The sequence below is a fragment of the Diceros bicornis genome, chromosome 15 (genome assembly GCF_020826845.1).
Source record: "Diceros bicornis minor isolate mBicDic1 chromosome 15, mDicBic1.mat.cur, whole genome shotgun sequence".
Taxonomy (NCBI): domain Eukaryota; kingdom Metazoa; phylum Chordata; class Mammalia; order Perissodactyla; family Rhinocerotidae; genus Diceros; species Diceros bicornis.
The window spans coordinates 53941803-53956924 of NC_080754.1; the positions used below are offsets into that span (position 1 = coordinate 53941803).

Consider the following 15122-nt stretch of genomic DNA (forward strand, 5'->3'; position numbering starts at 1 on the left):
ACCATTAGCTCTGACTAATTCTAAGGCAGAAAATTTTTTTTCAAAGTGACAAAAACCACACAACCTCTCATGATAATCGTTGCATTTAATAACTAACCTTGAAAGTATTGATACGGCATTGTTCTCTCTTGGAGGGATTTAAACTTAAGACTTTTCTAGAACAATGAAAATGACTATAGAACCTCAGTTTCAATATGAAATGCCAAGACGTGGATATTTTCGCTTCATTCTGTTTTTCAATTACCATATTCCAATCCCCCTGTGAACTACCCAATCTCCCCGAGTTTGCAGGGAATTTGCCTTCTTCTGACTGTGTACTAGTATTAATGCTAATTCATGTGCATAATGTTTTTACAATTTACAGATAGCTTTCACCATATTATCTGATTTTAATGTTAAAACCATTCTATGAGATAAATGATATTACTATCTTCATTTTGAGAAATGACTCAGCTTGCCCAAAATTATAGGGTTGAAAGTGAGACAACCAAGACTTGAACCTGGTATTCTGACTCCAAATTTTAAGCTCCTTGACTTTATTATCCAGTATACGCTTTCTAGTTTCCTCTCTTTCCACACCTCTCAGCTCCCCAACTGGATTAGAGTTTACTGTGGTGTTTAGCAGGTTGCTCTGCACAGGGTTTTACGCTGTGGAATGCATAGACGGATCTGAGTTTTGAATTCCAGCTTTGCTACCTCTTTGCGGGGTGTTCTTGGATAAATTATTTCATCTGTCTAAGCCTCAGTTTCTTCATCTATAAAACGGTGACCATAATAGTACCCACATCATAGGATTTCAAAGAGAATTAAATGAAAAAAATCATTTAAAGCCTTAACAGAGACCATAGCATCATATTACTATATTATACAATTTAAAAGCTGTGTGAAGTTGGATAAGATAGTTAATCTTGTTTAGTTCCATCATCAGTAAAAAAAATTGGGAAAATATTAAGTATCTTGCAGGGATAGCATGAGGTTTAAATCAAATAACATTTGTGAAAGTGCCTAACACAGTGTTTGGTATATACTAGGACCTCAATAATTGTTAATTTCCAACCTACCTGCTTACTTTCTTTCTTCAAGGAGGAAATCAATACATGTTTACTGGATTTTCAGTGACTTCTTTCCTGCAATGATTTTATGACTATTTTTTAGTGGTTCTATATGTGGATGCAAGTGTTCAATATCAAGGTGACTTTGACAAACTGTTCTAAAGCTCCAAGTAGAATAAAATGCAGTGTTCCCTCAGGGAGGCAACATAAAGGAATGTGGTAGCCCAGTTCAGAGTAACTGCCCGGTGAGTGGCCTCCTAGTGAAAACCCTGGAGACAAACAACAGGCCCACACGTGACTTTGAACGTGGACACTGGATTTCAAAGAGAAAGATTTATTAAAGAAGAGAGTGGGATTGGGGCCAGCCTGATGGTGCAGCGGTTAAGTGCGTGCACTCTGCTTTGGTGGCCTGGGGTACGCAGGTTCGGATCTCAGGTGCACACTGACGCACCGCTTGTCAAGCCATGCTGTGGTGGCGTCCCATATAAAGTGGAGGAAGATAGGCACAGATATTAGCCCAAGTCCAATCTTCCTCAGTAAAAAGAGGAGGATTGGCAACAGATGTTAGTTCAGGGCTGGTCATCTTCACAAAAAAAAAAAAAAAAAAATGAAAAGGGGTTCCAAAAGTGATTAACTGCTAGAGAGACTCAGAATTTGCATAAAAAAATTGAACTTGAGAATATTTTAAGCACTCATGCTCAATGTTCAGTTCAATGGATCCTCTGTCTACTGACAAAATAAAACCACATTGGCCGTTTTCAAATGGGTAGCGTTGCTTAAGTCAATAATTAGGATTTTCTCAATTTTACATTCTACTTCCACGTGTTTTTAAATTTGGCTACCACCTCTTGCTTAGACTGGAACTTAATGTGTGATGATATGCGATTTATTGCAAAATTATATATTTAGTTATTTTAGGATATCATTATTTTGTGAATTCTCAGTGTTCAAATACTGGGACATTCTGAGAAATGCTGTTAAGAAAATACAGTTTTTTTACTTTGGACATTGTTCAGCAGATCAGAAAAAGGCAAACATTATTATGTTGCCTAGGAGTCAACAGGAGACTTGCTTTCTCAAAAGAGGATTAATTTAAAACCAGAGTTTACTGTTATATGTGTCTCTGAGCAACAGTGGGCACAGAGCTGTGTCTCATTCATCTTTTCTTTTCTGTTGCCTGGAGCAGTGCCTCAGACAGAATAGGACCTCAACACATGTTTGTATCTTACATAGAAGTTGTATGTATAAAAAATAAATGCTTTGTTTGGAAAGTGCTTAAATAGTTTATTCTGTTAAGTGCCTTCAAGATGCAATCTCCAATTTTGTTTCCCTCATTAATTTCTTTTTCATGAAATTCTGCCTCTGTTTCTGACTCAATGTCACCTATTCCCAGGACCCTGCCCTGAAAACTCAAAGTATAGCTGAATTTCACTTTCTGCCCATCCTATTTTACAACACAGCCCACATTACTGTTGTGTGGTTTGTGCAAAGCTCTGTGTTGGGCAATGTAAGGATATGGGCGTTAGTGAGGTATCATCCTTGTTCTTAGGGAGTTAATGCAGTGGGAGAGAATTACACAGGCAAGTAATTATATTGCAAGGCAGAAATAAAAAGTGCTGTGGTTAAAGTATAAACAAAATGCTGTGGTTGCAGAGTGGAAGGAATAATTAATTCAAACTGGGAGGATCAGGAACAAGGAAGGAAAGAAACTAATATTTATCGAGGGCTTAACGGTGCCAAAGGCAGGCCTGGTGCTTTCCCTCAGGCTCTGGGAGGGAAACCCTCCCTCAGGTTGTGTTTAAACTGAGCTGTAGGGTGTTTGGCCACTGGGGCCATTTTGGGTTCAAGAAGCAAGGAGACCATGGGAAGATACCCTTCTACTGGCCCTGAGAGACTGCGCCTGAGACAAGAAGCAGCTTTGCCATAAGATCGTTTGGTAGGAAATGGGGTTGGTGAGGGGAAGCTGGTTTTGGTTATGGTGAGGAGGTGGAGGGAGAATTCTAGGCAAAGATGAAGAATGTTAGTAAGAATAGGCTTTAGCATGAGGAGAGGGCAAACAGAGCGAAGGCACTTAGAGGAAAGGCAAGGCCTACATTTATTTTTTTTTTAAATTTTATTTATTTATTTTTTCCCCAAAGCCCCAGTAGATAGTTGTATGTCACAGTTGCACATCCTTCTAGCTGCTGTATGTGGGACGCGGCCTCAGCATGGCCGGAGAAGCGCTGCGTCGGTGCACGCCCGGGATCCTAACCCGGGCCGCCAGCAGTGGAGCGCGCGCACTTAACCGCTAAGCCACGGGGCCGGCCCAAGGCCTACATTTATGATGGTAGGTATAAATTATGGGGGAGGAAGAGAGCAGGGATTTGAGGGTGGGCTGTGGAGTTGTGCTAAGGACAAATGGGCGTGTCTGTGCAGTGGAGAGAATGATTCCGTGGTTCCAAAGGAAGCAAAGGCCAGTGGATGTATCAGCCTGCTTTGTCCTCTTGGGTGCTCAGAGCTCCAGGACGCTAGTGAGCGTTGGCCAGTCCCTACAGGAGAAGGGACCGAGTGTTAGTTTGTTGGCCTTGTCTCCCGAATAACCACTGCACTCTTTGAGAGCACAGACTGTCTTCATCACTGCACCATTCCCCATAGAGCCTGGTAGTGGACTGGGCGTGTGGTAGATTTTCACAAAATCGTAAATGATTCATGGCAAGCAAGAAGGTAAATTTCAGCAGAGTCAAGAGGCTAGTTATGGATTTTACAGTGCTGCAGAAGTTTAACCTGAAAATTAACTGCACAGTTGCAGAGAAGGTTAAAGCCATTTAAGACTTTATGACCAAGAATTATTTCTGATGCCATAATTTTACAGAAAGAAAACTGTGTCAATTGATTAACTTCTACAGTAATTCGTTAGCTGCTCATTATACTCTCCTGTTTTGACTAATGAAAACATTTAGAGCTGTATCTTTATGAAAGCTAAGTAGGCCAGGCAGTTTGCCTGTCTTAGAATAATTAGAGAATTTTGCATCATCAGCCAGTGGGATACCTACCTCTCCTGGAGCAGCTCCACAGAATGCTTTTTCTCTTTTTTTCCCTCCCTCATTAGTGTCTGTTACTAAACTGAGCTTAATTCTCCACAATCTCACTATAAAACATTTTACAAAGATTTATGGGGCTGATCTAAACTATTATTAATTTACTAATTAGGATGGTAAGAAGATAAATTTTGTTACTATGTGAGATAACTTAGGGGAATTTATAATGTTAGGGCTTAAAAATATTTTCTTAACTTACACAAAGGGCTAAACCAGGAAAGTCCAATTTGTGGTAAACATCCCCACTCTGACCATCTGTGCCCATGGTACACATCTATAATCTATAATGCCACTCTTTTCCTCTGAGCCTAGAAATGACTTCAGAATCTTTCTCAATGCAGCGCTGTAAACAGCTGCAGTCCTGAGGTTGGGGTTGGCATGAAAGATGAAGTAGATAGGTAATTGTCCCTGTAGGACTGTAAATCCCTCAAGGGTAGGCACCAGGTCCAACTCAGGACTTGACATACAGTAGGTTCTTAATGAACGGTTTTTGGAGTGAATGATGGACAGAGAAGTGGATGAATTAGTAATAGATGCATGAAGGAAATTTCATTTTTTTCTAGAACTGGTGCAGGAATGCCTGTAGGATGCATCCTTCTCTGGGTCGTGGGGAATGCACCACGTATCACCATGCATCTTGTGAACACTAGCTCATAGAATGATAGAGTTGGAAGAGACTTTAGAGAATATCGAGTGACAACTTTTCAGTTTTACAGAGATGAAGATAAGGTGCTGAGAGGGCACACACCTACAGCACAGGCTCCGAAGCTCGGGAGCCGCTCTGCCACGCTCCACACCTTACTAACTGTGAGGTCATGGGCTCTTACTGTGCCTCTTCATCTGTAAAGTGGGATGGTGATCTTGTCTGCCTTGTAGGGCTCTTGTGAAGCTTAAACAAGAAAACGAATGCAAAGTGCTTAGTGTGCCTGGCACACGGTAAATACTAAAAAAATTTTAACTTTTTTCCTTCTTTTCATTAATGTTAGTTGAATCAGTGATAGTACTGTAAGTAGTTTTATCATAAGGTTTATCATATTATGTTATGCTGTGTTTTTTTCCCATAAATAATCCTTTTTTTTTTTCATCATCCCCATTTTATATACATGGAAACTAAGACGAAGAGAATATAAGGAATGGATTCTTATTAAATAAGAATAAAACATTTCCTATGTGGAAAACATAAAATTCCTAAATGCCATGCTCTTTTCTTTGGCTAATCGTATTGTTTCATAATACATAACATGCTTCATAGAAAATATATTTACAAAAATTGTCTTTAGGGGCCAGCCCGGTGGCGCAAGCGGTTAAGTGTGCACGCTCCGCTGTGGCGGTCCGGGTTCGCCAGTTCGGATCCCGGGCGCGCACCGGCACACTGCTTGGCAAGCCATGCCGTGCCAGCGTCCCATATAAAGTGGAGGAAGATGGGCACAGATGTTAGCCCAGGGCCAGTCTTTCTCAGCTAAAAGAAAGAGTAGGATCGGCAGGTGTTAGCACAGGGCTGATCTCCTCAGAAAAAAAAACAACAAAAAAGTTGTCTTTAAATAATACAGCAATGAAGTTTAATAAAAAAAGAGTGGGCTGAATTGTCCTTTTAAAAAAACCTGAACATTTACATTATATATGCAAACCTACAGGTCAGTTATTAGCTGTAGGGTGGAAGGAGGAGGAAAAGGAAAAGTTTTAGTTGGCCTTATGTTGGTTGCCGGGAAACATACAAAGGCAGCAGGAACAGATGCAACAAACAACTCCACATTGCTGGGAAGGTGGCCTTCAGGGGCGAGTGCTTCATTAAGATGGAAACATTGCAGCTGGGTCATCTAAGGCCTCCAGACAAGAAAATGGAGTTTAAAACCACATGTTACTAGAAGCAAGGTTAGCCAAAGAGATTTTGAGAAGTTGCATTTCTAGTGCATTTAAAATGGGGATTAGAAGCTGCATTCTGTGTCAGTTGCTATAAACATGGGGGAAACTTGACCCATTTATAATCAAGCCAGGTTAGACAGAATATAAGGATGGGATGTTTTAAAATGATTCGACTGTGGATTTTGAAAATAAACTATGGAATTAAGGAAGTGTAGTGGTTGAGAGCTTTCAATTCCCACCTCTCAGCTTGGACATTTTGCCTCCCAATTATATGCCTTGAAATGTGCTTTCATTTTGGAATTCTATTGCTAAGTTGGGTTTCTTTTCAAAGGCACTTGTTGAAGGAAAAAGAGAAACCATAAGAAATAGTTGAAGGCTGCTGAAAAGAGTGAAGCCGTTATGAGTTACCAGAATGCTGCATTTGAGTTGAACAAGGGGTCCCGGCCTGGGCCAAAGAGCTCCGAGAGGACAGAAGGTGCTACTGCAGGTGAAGACCATGGCACAGTTCTGCTGGAAAACCAGCTCAGTGTGGGCGACTTTGTCAAAATACAGAGGGCCTTTGAGGTAAGTGTTAATCTTGTTTACGGGAGAGTTTGAGTTGTTCAGGAAGGAGACTAGGATGAAAGAGAGAGAGATTTTTCTCTTAAAACTGTTTATTTATTTAATTATTAAAACAGGGAATTGAGAAGAATTAGGCTTGGATTTAACACCAGAGTAATTTTATCCTTCAGTTCTTTGGGCCAAATAATATTTACTTTGAAATTGCTGCCACTGAATATCATTACCATCAAGGAAGGAAAATTCTTAGATAAAATTTTTCTTAGAGATCAGTATATTTTTGGAAAACCAAAAGTTACAGTTGTGAGTGAGGAGAGCCAGATCTTGAAGGTGACTCCCAGTAATAACTGCCGTTGCATGTAACATGGTAGTAGAATTCTGGAAAGGCAAACACACACCTCCAGTTTGCAAAAATTCTCCCTTGCCTCACCCCAAGTGACACAGCTCCTTTTCAAAGCTGATTTTGGCATGTCATTTCCCCAAGATCCCATGTGAGGGACCAGTCTCCCACTTCTTTTGTAAATACTGGAGCAATGCCAATAAAAACAAAATTTCAAGTTTTCATTTTAATTTATACATAAAATAAACCTTAGGAATTTTAACTATAAATGAATAATTTCCTTCTCTCTATCTTAGTTAATTAATTTTAAATTCTATAGCTATGCATAATGAACAGCATACATCAAAATGATTTTTAGTTTCTCATGTGGATAGGAAGAAGTGCTCTTCTGTGCAGTGGAACTTAGGTAGACGTGAGCCTCCATTCTTTCTACCTCATTATGTTTGCTAAAATATGATCTCAGGGCTTCAGAAGGCCCTCTGGGGGGTGCTTGGGAGTATCCGTATTAATTTGAAACAGACATACAATACTTTGGAATACCACCTTGAAATTAATAAAGTTTGATGAAATCTAATTGGCACAAATTTTAATCTTTAGTGATCCAAAAAGGAAGAGTCACTAACCATTGAAAAACTCTGCTATGTCCTGTTTTATATAACAAGTTAGTAGCATAACAAGTATATGTTAGTTGTATAACAAGTTAGTTGTATAACAAGCTAGATTCTACCTGTATTATAAATTAATGTCCCAATAGTATCAATCATTTCTTTATAATAGAATCTATCATATTTAGTAGCAAAGATACGCTCTGCCCTATACTTTTATCATTTTAATCTTCATATATTTGCTATTCATCCAACCTTATTTGTCTGAAAGATTTCAGTGCTGCTCATGTCCAATGCCCCAAGTGAATTTGGCATATTTTGATAGACATAGCAAACATTTTGACAGCTTGAGGACATTCAGAAAAACATAACAGCAGATTATGACAGCTTTGACTCTGGAATGAACAGGAATGTGGCAGTTTTGTTCTGGTGCTAAGAACAAAAAGAATTTGAATGGTAGGGTCTATTAGGAGAGTCAACATTATAAAGTTGATGTGATGGAGAGTGAAAACTACTATAGAAGGCTGAGGGTGGGTGTTCTTTTCAAACTGCTGATTAGTCTGGAGTGAACCCAAGTGAAATAGGACAATTCAACCCCAAGATTTTTTTTTTTAACTTTTAAATGTTTCAAAGTCTTATTCACTTATTTTGAAATTACCAGTTGGAAAAGCAGGGACTAATGATGGACCAAAGGGGAGAGAGACTGTAATTCAGAGTTTACATGAACATAGAGAATCTAATGACAGATTTTTTTAAAAAATTGACCTTTGCATACATATTTTCAAGAAGAAATGAAATCCATCCATTTTTAACAGACTCAACAGACATAGAATGGAACAATCCAATGGCAAATGTGCACCCAGGACTAAAAGTGAAGCCCTTGAGACAACACAATTTCCAGACACAGCGTGGAAACCTAGAGAAGAATGACACTAGACAATGTCAGTGGAGTCCAGTCCATCTGTCATGAGCATTCAGCCCACAGGCCACAGGCCTTTTACAGCTTGCTGTAAAAGGAAATATTGCCCTCAGTGGCTGTCCTGCAGCACAGGACACCAAAGGCAGTGATTTGTAGTCTGATCCCTAAAGACAAGCTCTTGGAAATGCCAAGATTCTGGCACTAGATCCCTTTATCACTTATTTTGTTTTTTGTACACAGATTGCTTATTTGAGGCCGAAGAGTTGTCAGGTATTAGGTAAAGTCCCTCTGCTTAAATAGCAGTGGCAATGCCTAACTGAAAAACGAGAAGCTGGGTCTTTGAATTGTGTAGCGAATGTTTCATATATATTTCCAAATGAAGTATTAACATACCATATAAATCTTAGTAGTAACATTTAGGAATAAAGGAAGTAATGCTTACATTTATTGTACGATGGTATAAATGAGTCAGAATCATTTAAGAGCCAGGAGTCAGAATTCCTGGATTTGAATCCCAGTTTTGCCACTTACAATGTGACTTTTTGCGAATCTCAACCTCTTTGGGCCTCAGTTTTTTTTTATTTTTAACATGAAGATAATAGGGTTGAAGTGAAGATTAAATGAGATGTTATCTGGAAAGCACTTGGAAGAGTGCTTTAAACAAAGTAAGTGCTCAGTTAATATCGGTATTATATATTCAGTGAGTAGAGATCGAACCTCAGGGCCTATTCTGTTCTCTTGATTCTAATTCATTCCTTTCCTAAAGAAAATTGAACTTCGAATAACACACACATCTATGCTTCTACATTACTTTTAGTTGTGGTAGGAAGTGGAAACAATACGAGTTGGAAAGACAAGTTCACGGAGAAGAGTATAAAATCTTTCCATCTCCAGTTCGTATTTTATTAGTATGCAAAAGATTTTAATTGTCTTAATCCTCTTTAGAACAGAGAAATTACCTGGATAGAAGTACTAGAAAAGTAACTTGTGGATTTCGTTTTCTTTCAAGTGATGATCTCCTAAAAATCACATAGCCCGAAGGGAATGAGACTTGTATTATTCATAGAATTGTAGAATGGTTGTTACTCAAACTTTCCTGTAGCACTTGCAATGCCTAGAGAAACGACATGGTCTCTGGATATTCATAATATTTTGATGTCAACCATATTTTACATTTTCTTAGATGCTTCAAAAGCCAGCTATTGTGTGAGGAAGGATGGCTGTGGTTTGCTGATTTTATAGGAATGCTGAGAAGGAGAGATTAAGGTCCAAGGGAAATGGAATTTTGGAAAAACTCCCTTGAGACCTGATATATATTGAATTTCTTCCGAGAATCTGGCTATGTAGGTGTCTGAGTATTTCTTTCCTTGAACTCTTCTGTTGCTGACCTCTGCATGCCAGGACTTTCTGCTCCTTGATCTTGGATGCCCTGTGGCTTGTTTGGTCTGAGACTATAGTTTGCCTACACTGCTGAACTCACTGGGTTGGGTACTGACCTGCCTCTGTCAGTAACTGTGTCTGTATCATCTCCTGGCACATCTGTTTGAATATAGGGCCTGGCCCTACCCTGGCTACTCCATGCTGCCATTTGCCCAAGCCCTGCTAAACTTTTAGCTTCAATAGCTAGAAATGAAATCTCCTAAACCACGCAAAAGAGGTTAGCTATTTATGCTCAAAGTAGGAAGGGACGAGACAGTCAGCGTGAGAAAGGCACAGTAAAACTCTTAGCAGGAAGTCCCCCGAGATGTTCAGGGGGGTTCTCAGAACAAACTTGTTTTGAATGGAATCTGAACACAATGCCCTTGTGCTAACTTGTTCCCAAGAGATCAGAGAAGTTTAGGAGGCAATTCTGCAGGCCTGAAAATTGTGCTTGAGGTGTAATAAAATGATTACATCCCCAGAATTTATGATATCCTTATGCTTGATTGTCTCTATAAAATTCCCAGGATACTTGTAGACAGGTTCTATGGCAGGGCCTGTGAACAATGCTTCTTTGCTCCAACAGGACAATCAGGAGGGTTCTGATACCCTACCAGGCAAGCTAGGCTCTAGGGGAATACAGAAAGTCCGATACAGCCCTTTCCTATCTTTCCATTATTTGTCCTTCTTTCTAAACTGTCAGGATTTCTCCCAATTCATTAAGGACCCAGTCTTCTCTTTGCCTTCTCATTGCCTGTTGTTTCTTCACTATTAAGTTATCCAAATGGACAGGACTTCCTAAACGTGTCTCATGTTCCAGAATTATTCTTGTCTCTTGCTTTTTTCTTTTCTACCCCAGGCATCACCATCCCAAATGCATAAATAAAATCACCCATCTTTGTTTCATTCCTTTTCCTCAGACCCACTAGATTTTGCTCATCTATGACAAAATGTGAGATAGTCTATGAAGACTAAAAATATTTTATAGGTAAATCTGATAACACTGTTAGAAACTCTGTATATCGGGGCTGGCCCCGTGGCTTAGCGGTTAAGTGCACGCGCTCCGCTACCGGCGGCCCGGGGTTCGGATCCCAGGCGCGCACCTACGCGCCGCTTGTCCGGCCATGCTGAGGCCGCGTCCCACATACAGCAACTAGAAGGATGTGCAACTACGACATACAACTATCTACTGGGGCTTTGGGGAGAAAAAAGTGGAAAAAAAAGGAGGAGGATTGGCACTAGATGTTAGCTTAGGGCCGGTCTTCCTCAGCAAAAACAGAGGAGGATTGGCATGGATGTTAGCTCAGGGCTGATCTTCCTCACAAAAAAAAAACAAAAAACAAAAAAGAAACGCTGGATTTAAAAAACAAAACAAAACTCTGTATATTGTGTTATCCAATAAAGTTTCAAATTAGAAAATCTTTATTTTTATAGGGTGTGCAATGTGTGTAAAATGTATCTAGTAGCTCATGCATGGTAGAGGTTTATTTCCTCCTCATATAAAGTAGAAAGCAGATATTTCTCATGGGCGGGCAGCTCCAAGTAGGGATTCAGGCACCCAGGGCCCTTCCATCTTCCACCTTCCATGCTTGCCATGCGTCAAGCTGGTGGCAGGGGAAAGAAATGAAGGAGCACGTGGGGAAAGTTTGTGTGGTCAAAGCTTACATCCCTATTGCAAGAGCAGCTGGGAAGTGTAGACGGGTGTGTGCCCAGAAAACAATCCCACCCATGATCCTTAGAGTTTAACGGTAGGAAAAGTTCCGTCTCTCCTAACAAACCAACATGCTTTATTTCGTAGATTAGGGAGAGTCATGTGCTGAGTGGTGTTTTGTGTTTTGCTTTAGCTGCCAGGAAGTTCAAAGCTAAATTTAGTGTTCGATTGACACAACTATTTTAACATAGATTTTTCTGGAACAATTATCTGCTATTTTCATTAGATGACTCTCGTTCTTTTATCTTGCTTTAATGGTCCAACCACCTATGTATCCTCTGTTGTAACTGAACTAAAAGTCTTTCTGGAAATCAGTGGAGGTAAAAATGATGAATAAAAATTTAACATCTTTCAAGTGTGGTAAGATTTTATAAAGCACTTCTGTAGGTGTCATGTTATTTGATCCTCTCACCAGCCTGGAATGCAGTCAGGGCAGACATTTTTATTTCCCATTTACACATGAAGAGAATGAAGCTCACAAATATTTCATTGAATTACCCCATGGGGCAGAGCCAGAACTCAGGGAGAGATGGTCAACTTTCCCGCCCATTGTCTGGCATGGCTCCCACTTGCCACAAAGAAACCCCTCTTTGGGCTGTTGCTCAAAGGAACAGGAATCTAATGGGATAAAGACTTAATCAACAGAATGAACATGTTAAGTTATTAGCACACGGGCACTGTGCCCTGGTAACTTGGAATTAATGCATAATCAGCAAATAACCGACAACTCCTACAATAAAATCAATGCAGGGAAAGGGGGAAGAATAAAAGGAAAAAATAAGAATAAACTATTGCTTTTTTTAAATTATTTTTTCCTTTCTAAAAGCATCTCAATGGAGGTTTGTGAGAAGGTAAACAGGTAGAGCTTAATCTGTAACTCTATTATATAGTGCAGACTGTAGTCAGCAGCCCCAGTCAATTCATCACCTGCTGAACAAAGGCAGCAGGTCAGAGCATTTCTCACCCCAGCTCCTGTAGTAGAATCAAAAAACCTATTTTTGATGGCAGCAGAAAATCAGCAAAGCTCTTCAGGACCCCCTCCTCAGCATTAAAGTAATAGTGTGAAGACAAATCCAGTCCAACCACAGCTGGCACGATTGGAAATGACAGAAGGATGCTTTGGTGATTTGTCGGACTTGCTCGAATTCATGGGTGAGGTTAGCAGACGATGTCATCACCAAAGCATAAGCAAGGGAAGTTGCGTGTCAACACAGATGAAAAATTGATCTTCCTGAACGCTGCTGCCTTTGTGCTGAATTTTGTGACAAGTTCTAACAGCTTCATGCCTTTTCCAGTTTCTCTGTGTGCTTTTGTAACAGGTGCTTGTAAAAATTGATCTGGACCAGAGGGGGTGATGAAGAGTGCTTTTGGTGAACAAACGTTTTAACCTTGAGCTTCGGCCAGGCCTGGGGCAGAGAGGGCAACCCAAAAGTTTGTTATAAGGAGGGAGAAAGAAGCAAAGATGCCTGTTGCTTTCCATTTGTAATGGATCAACTTCGCCAGACCTGTAGACCAAGGGCACAGCCTACTTTGTCAAATTTTCTGAGAATTAAAAAGGAAAAATGAAAAAGACAATGCAAGAACTGAAATTTTGTGCCATTTTGACTTCACCTTTGTTACGTTTTACCAAGTATAGCATATCCAATGACGACACAAAACCCACCAACTCATTTGCTAGAAATAGGAAGCCTCTGAATTTAACATAAAATAAGAATTTAGTAAAATAAAACATTCAGTTCCTCACAAGCACCAACCGCATTTCAAGTACTCAGTAGGCATTTGTGGCTAGTAGCTGCCATATTGGATAGCACAGATTATAGAACATTTTCGTCATTGCAGAACATTCAATTGAACAATGCTGCTTTGGACCCTTCTCATGGCATCCTACTAACTTGTTCCACGTCCTCACTCTGGCCACATTTATATGGCCAAGGGGCTATTCTTTGGAAACATACCAGACTGCTCATACCTTCCAACCTAGAGGCCAAACTGATTCTTGGCCTCAGAGATACGAGAAAATCTTTTCCTTCCCTCTAGTCTAAGACCTATGTTTCCTCATTCCTTCCCTAGGACTGTAAAGAATGGGAACATCCATTCCTTTCAGGGGAATCTCCCCCCCTTCACCCCCCTTTCCCCTCCTCACAGGGGTTTAGTCTGGATGTATAGTTCCAACAAGTCAGTCACAAAATTATCTGGCACTGGAACATTACCCAAATTATTTCAGTCATCCTGGTGATATTTTGGTTGTTTTAATGGCATTCCTGTTTCAGGGCCTACCAAGCTCTGATGCCTCCTGACCCTCCCCCCACGGCAATTTCCCAGTTAACTCCTGCTCATACTTTGTGTTTAAATACCACTCTCTCGGGAAAGGCTTCTCTCACCACCCAGGCTGGATTAGCACCTTACCAGGACCCTGCTTTCTCTTCTCATTGCTTCCTGTGTGTTCTTTTTGTTGCTCGAATGATGGCGTTCTGGTTACTACAACGCCAGTCTTTGTTTGAAGGCCAGCAGAAGGCTCAGGCGAGCAGAGAGAAGCCAGCGTGCGATCCACAGATCCTGGAGGGCAGAGACCACCATGCAAATGAGGTGTCTGGAGGACAGACAGAGCATCCAAGACCAGATCTTAGGGAAAGCCTTCAAGGGGGTGGAGAAACAGCTGGAGCTAATGCAATAAATAAAGAAGCAGGGTTATTTCCTAGAAATAGGAGGAGGAGAAGCAAAGAAACAGAAAAAGAGGGAGTAGCCAGTCATATATAATTTCATTTATTTTTGTGATTCCTATTTATTTAACAGTCCCTTTATTATTAAAAAAAAATAAAAAGAGAAAGAATACGTTATTTTCATTGTAAAAAATCCAAATTACACGTGGAATTCCGCTTACCGTGGCCTGTTCTCAGCCACTGCGCTGCCCTGGGTAACTACTATTCATGTTATTCCTTTCCAGTGTAATTTTTATTCGTTTCTATCCACATATGCACATACACTTATCACATATAGCTTTATTTTACATATATTTATATATATTATTATATTTCATACATTCAGAGAATGTATGAAATTGCCACACAATTTAATATTAATTATATGAAAAGATACTCAGATTCATTAAGAATTTGATTTGAAACTCTAAGCAAAAAGAAGACATTCTTGGGGCCAGCCCTGTGGCTGAGTAGTTAAGTTCGGCGCACTCCACTTCAGTGGCCCAGCTCTGGTTCCGGGGCATGGACGTACACCACTCATCAGTGGCCACGTTGTGGCAGCAACCCACATACAAAACAGAGGAAGATTGGCACAGATGTTAGCTCAGGGTGAATCTTCCTCAGCAAAAAAGAAAAAAAAAAAAAGAAGACATTCTTTTTTGTTCATCGGTTGGCAAAGATTAAAAAGATCAATAATATTTACTGTCGGCAAAGAATCAAGGAAATGGGCACAATTACTAAGATTGTAAATAGTCAATCTGGTAGGCAATTTTCCAGAATATATCAAATGTGTACTTTTTGAACCAGCAATTCCAATTCTATAAGCTACTCTAAATAAATTATGACATGTGCAGAGAAAAATATATGTACAGAAATATT

The 15122-nt window shown here is 40.0% G+C and overlaps 1 protein-coding gene across 1 annotated transcript in view; it reads left to right on the top strand.

Moving 5' to 3' along the window:
- The first annotated feature begins 6252 nt into the window (after positions 1-6252).
- Positions 6253-15122, top strand: part of WDR49 (WD repeat domain 49) — a 142887-nt gene continuing 134017 nt past the window's right edge. Inside the window, 1 exon segment of the mRNA XM_058556411.1 lies at positions 6253-6556. Within this exon segment, the coding sequence (XP_058412394.1) occupies positions 6392-6556 (165 nt within the window). The 5' untranslated portion in view covers positions 6253-6391.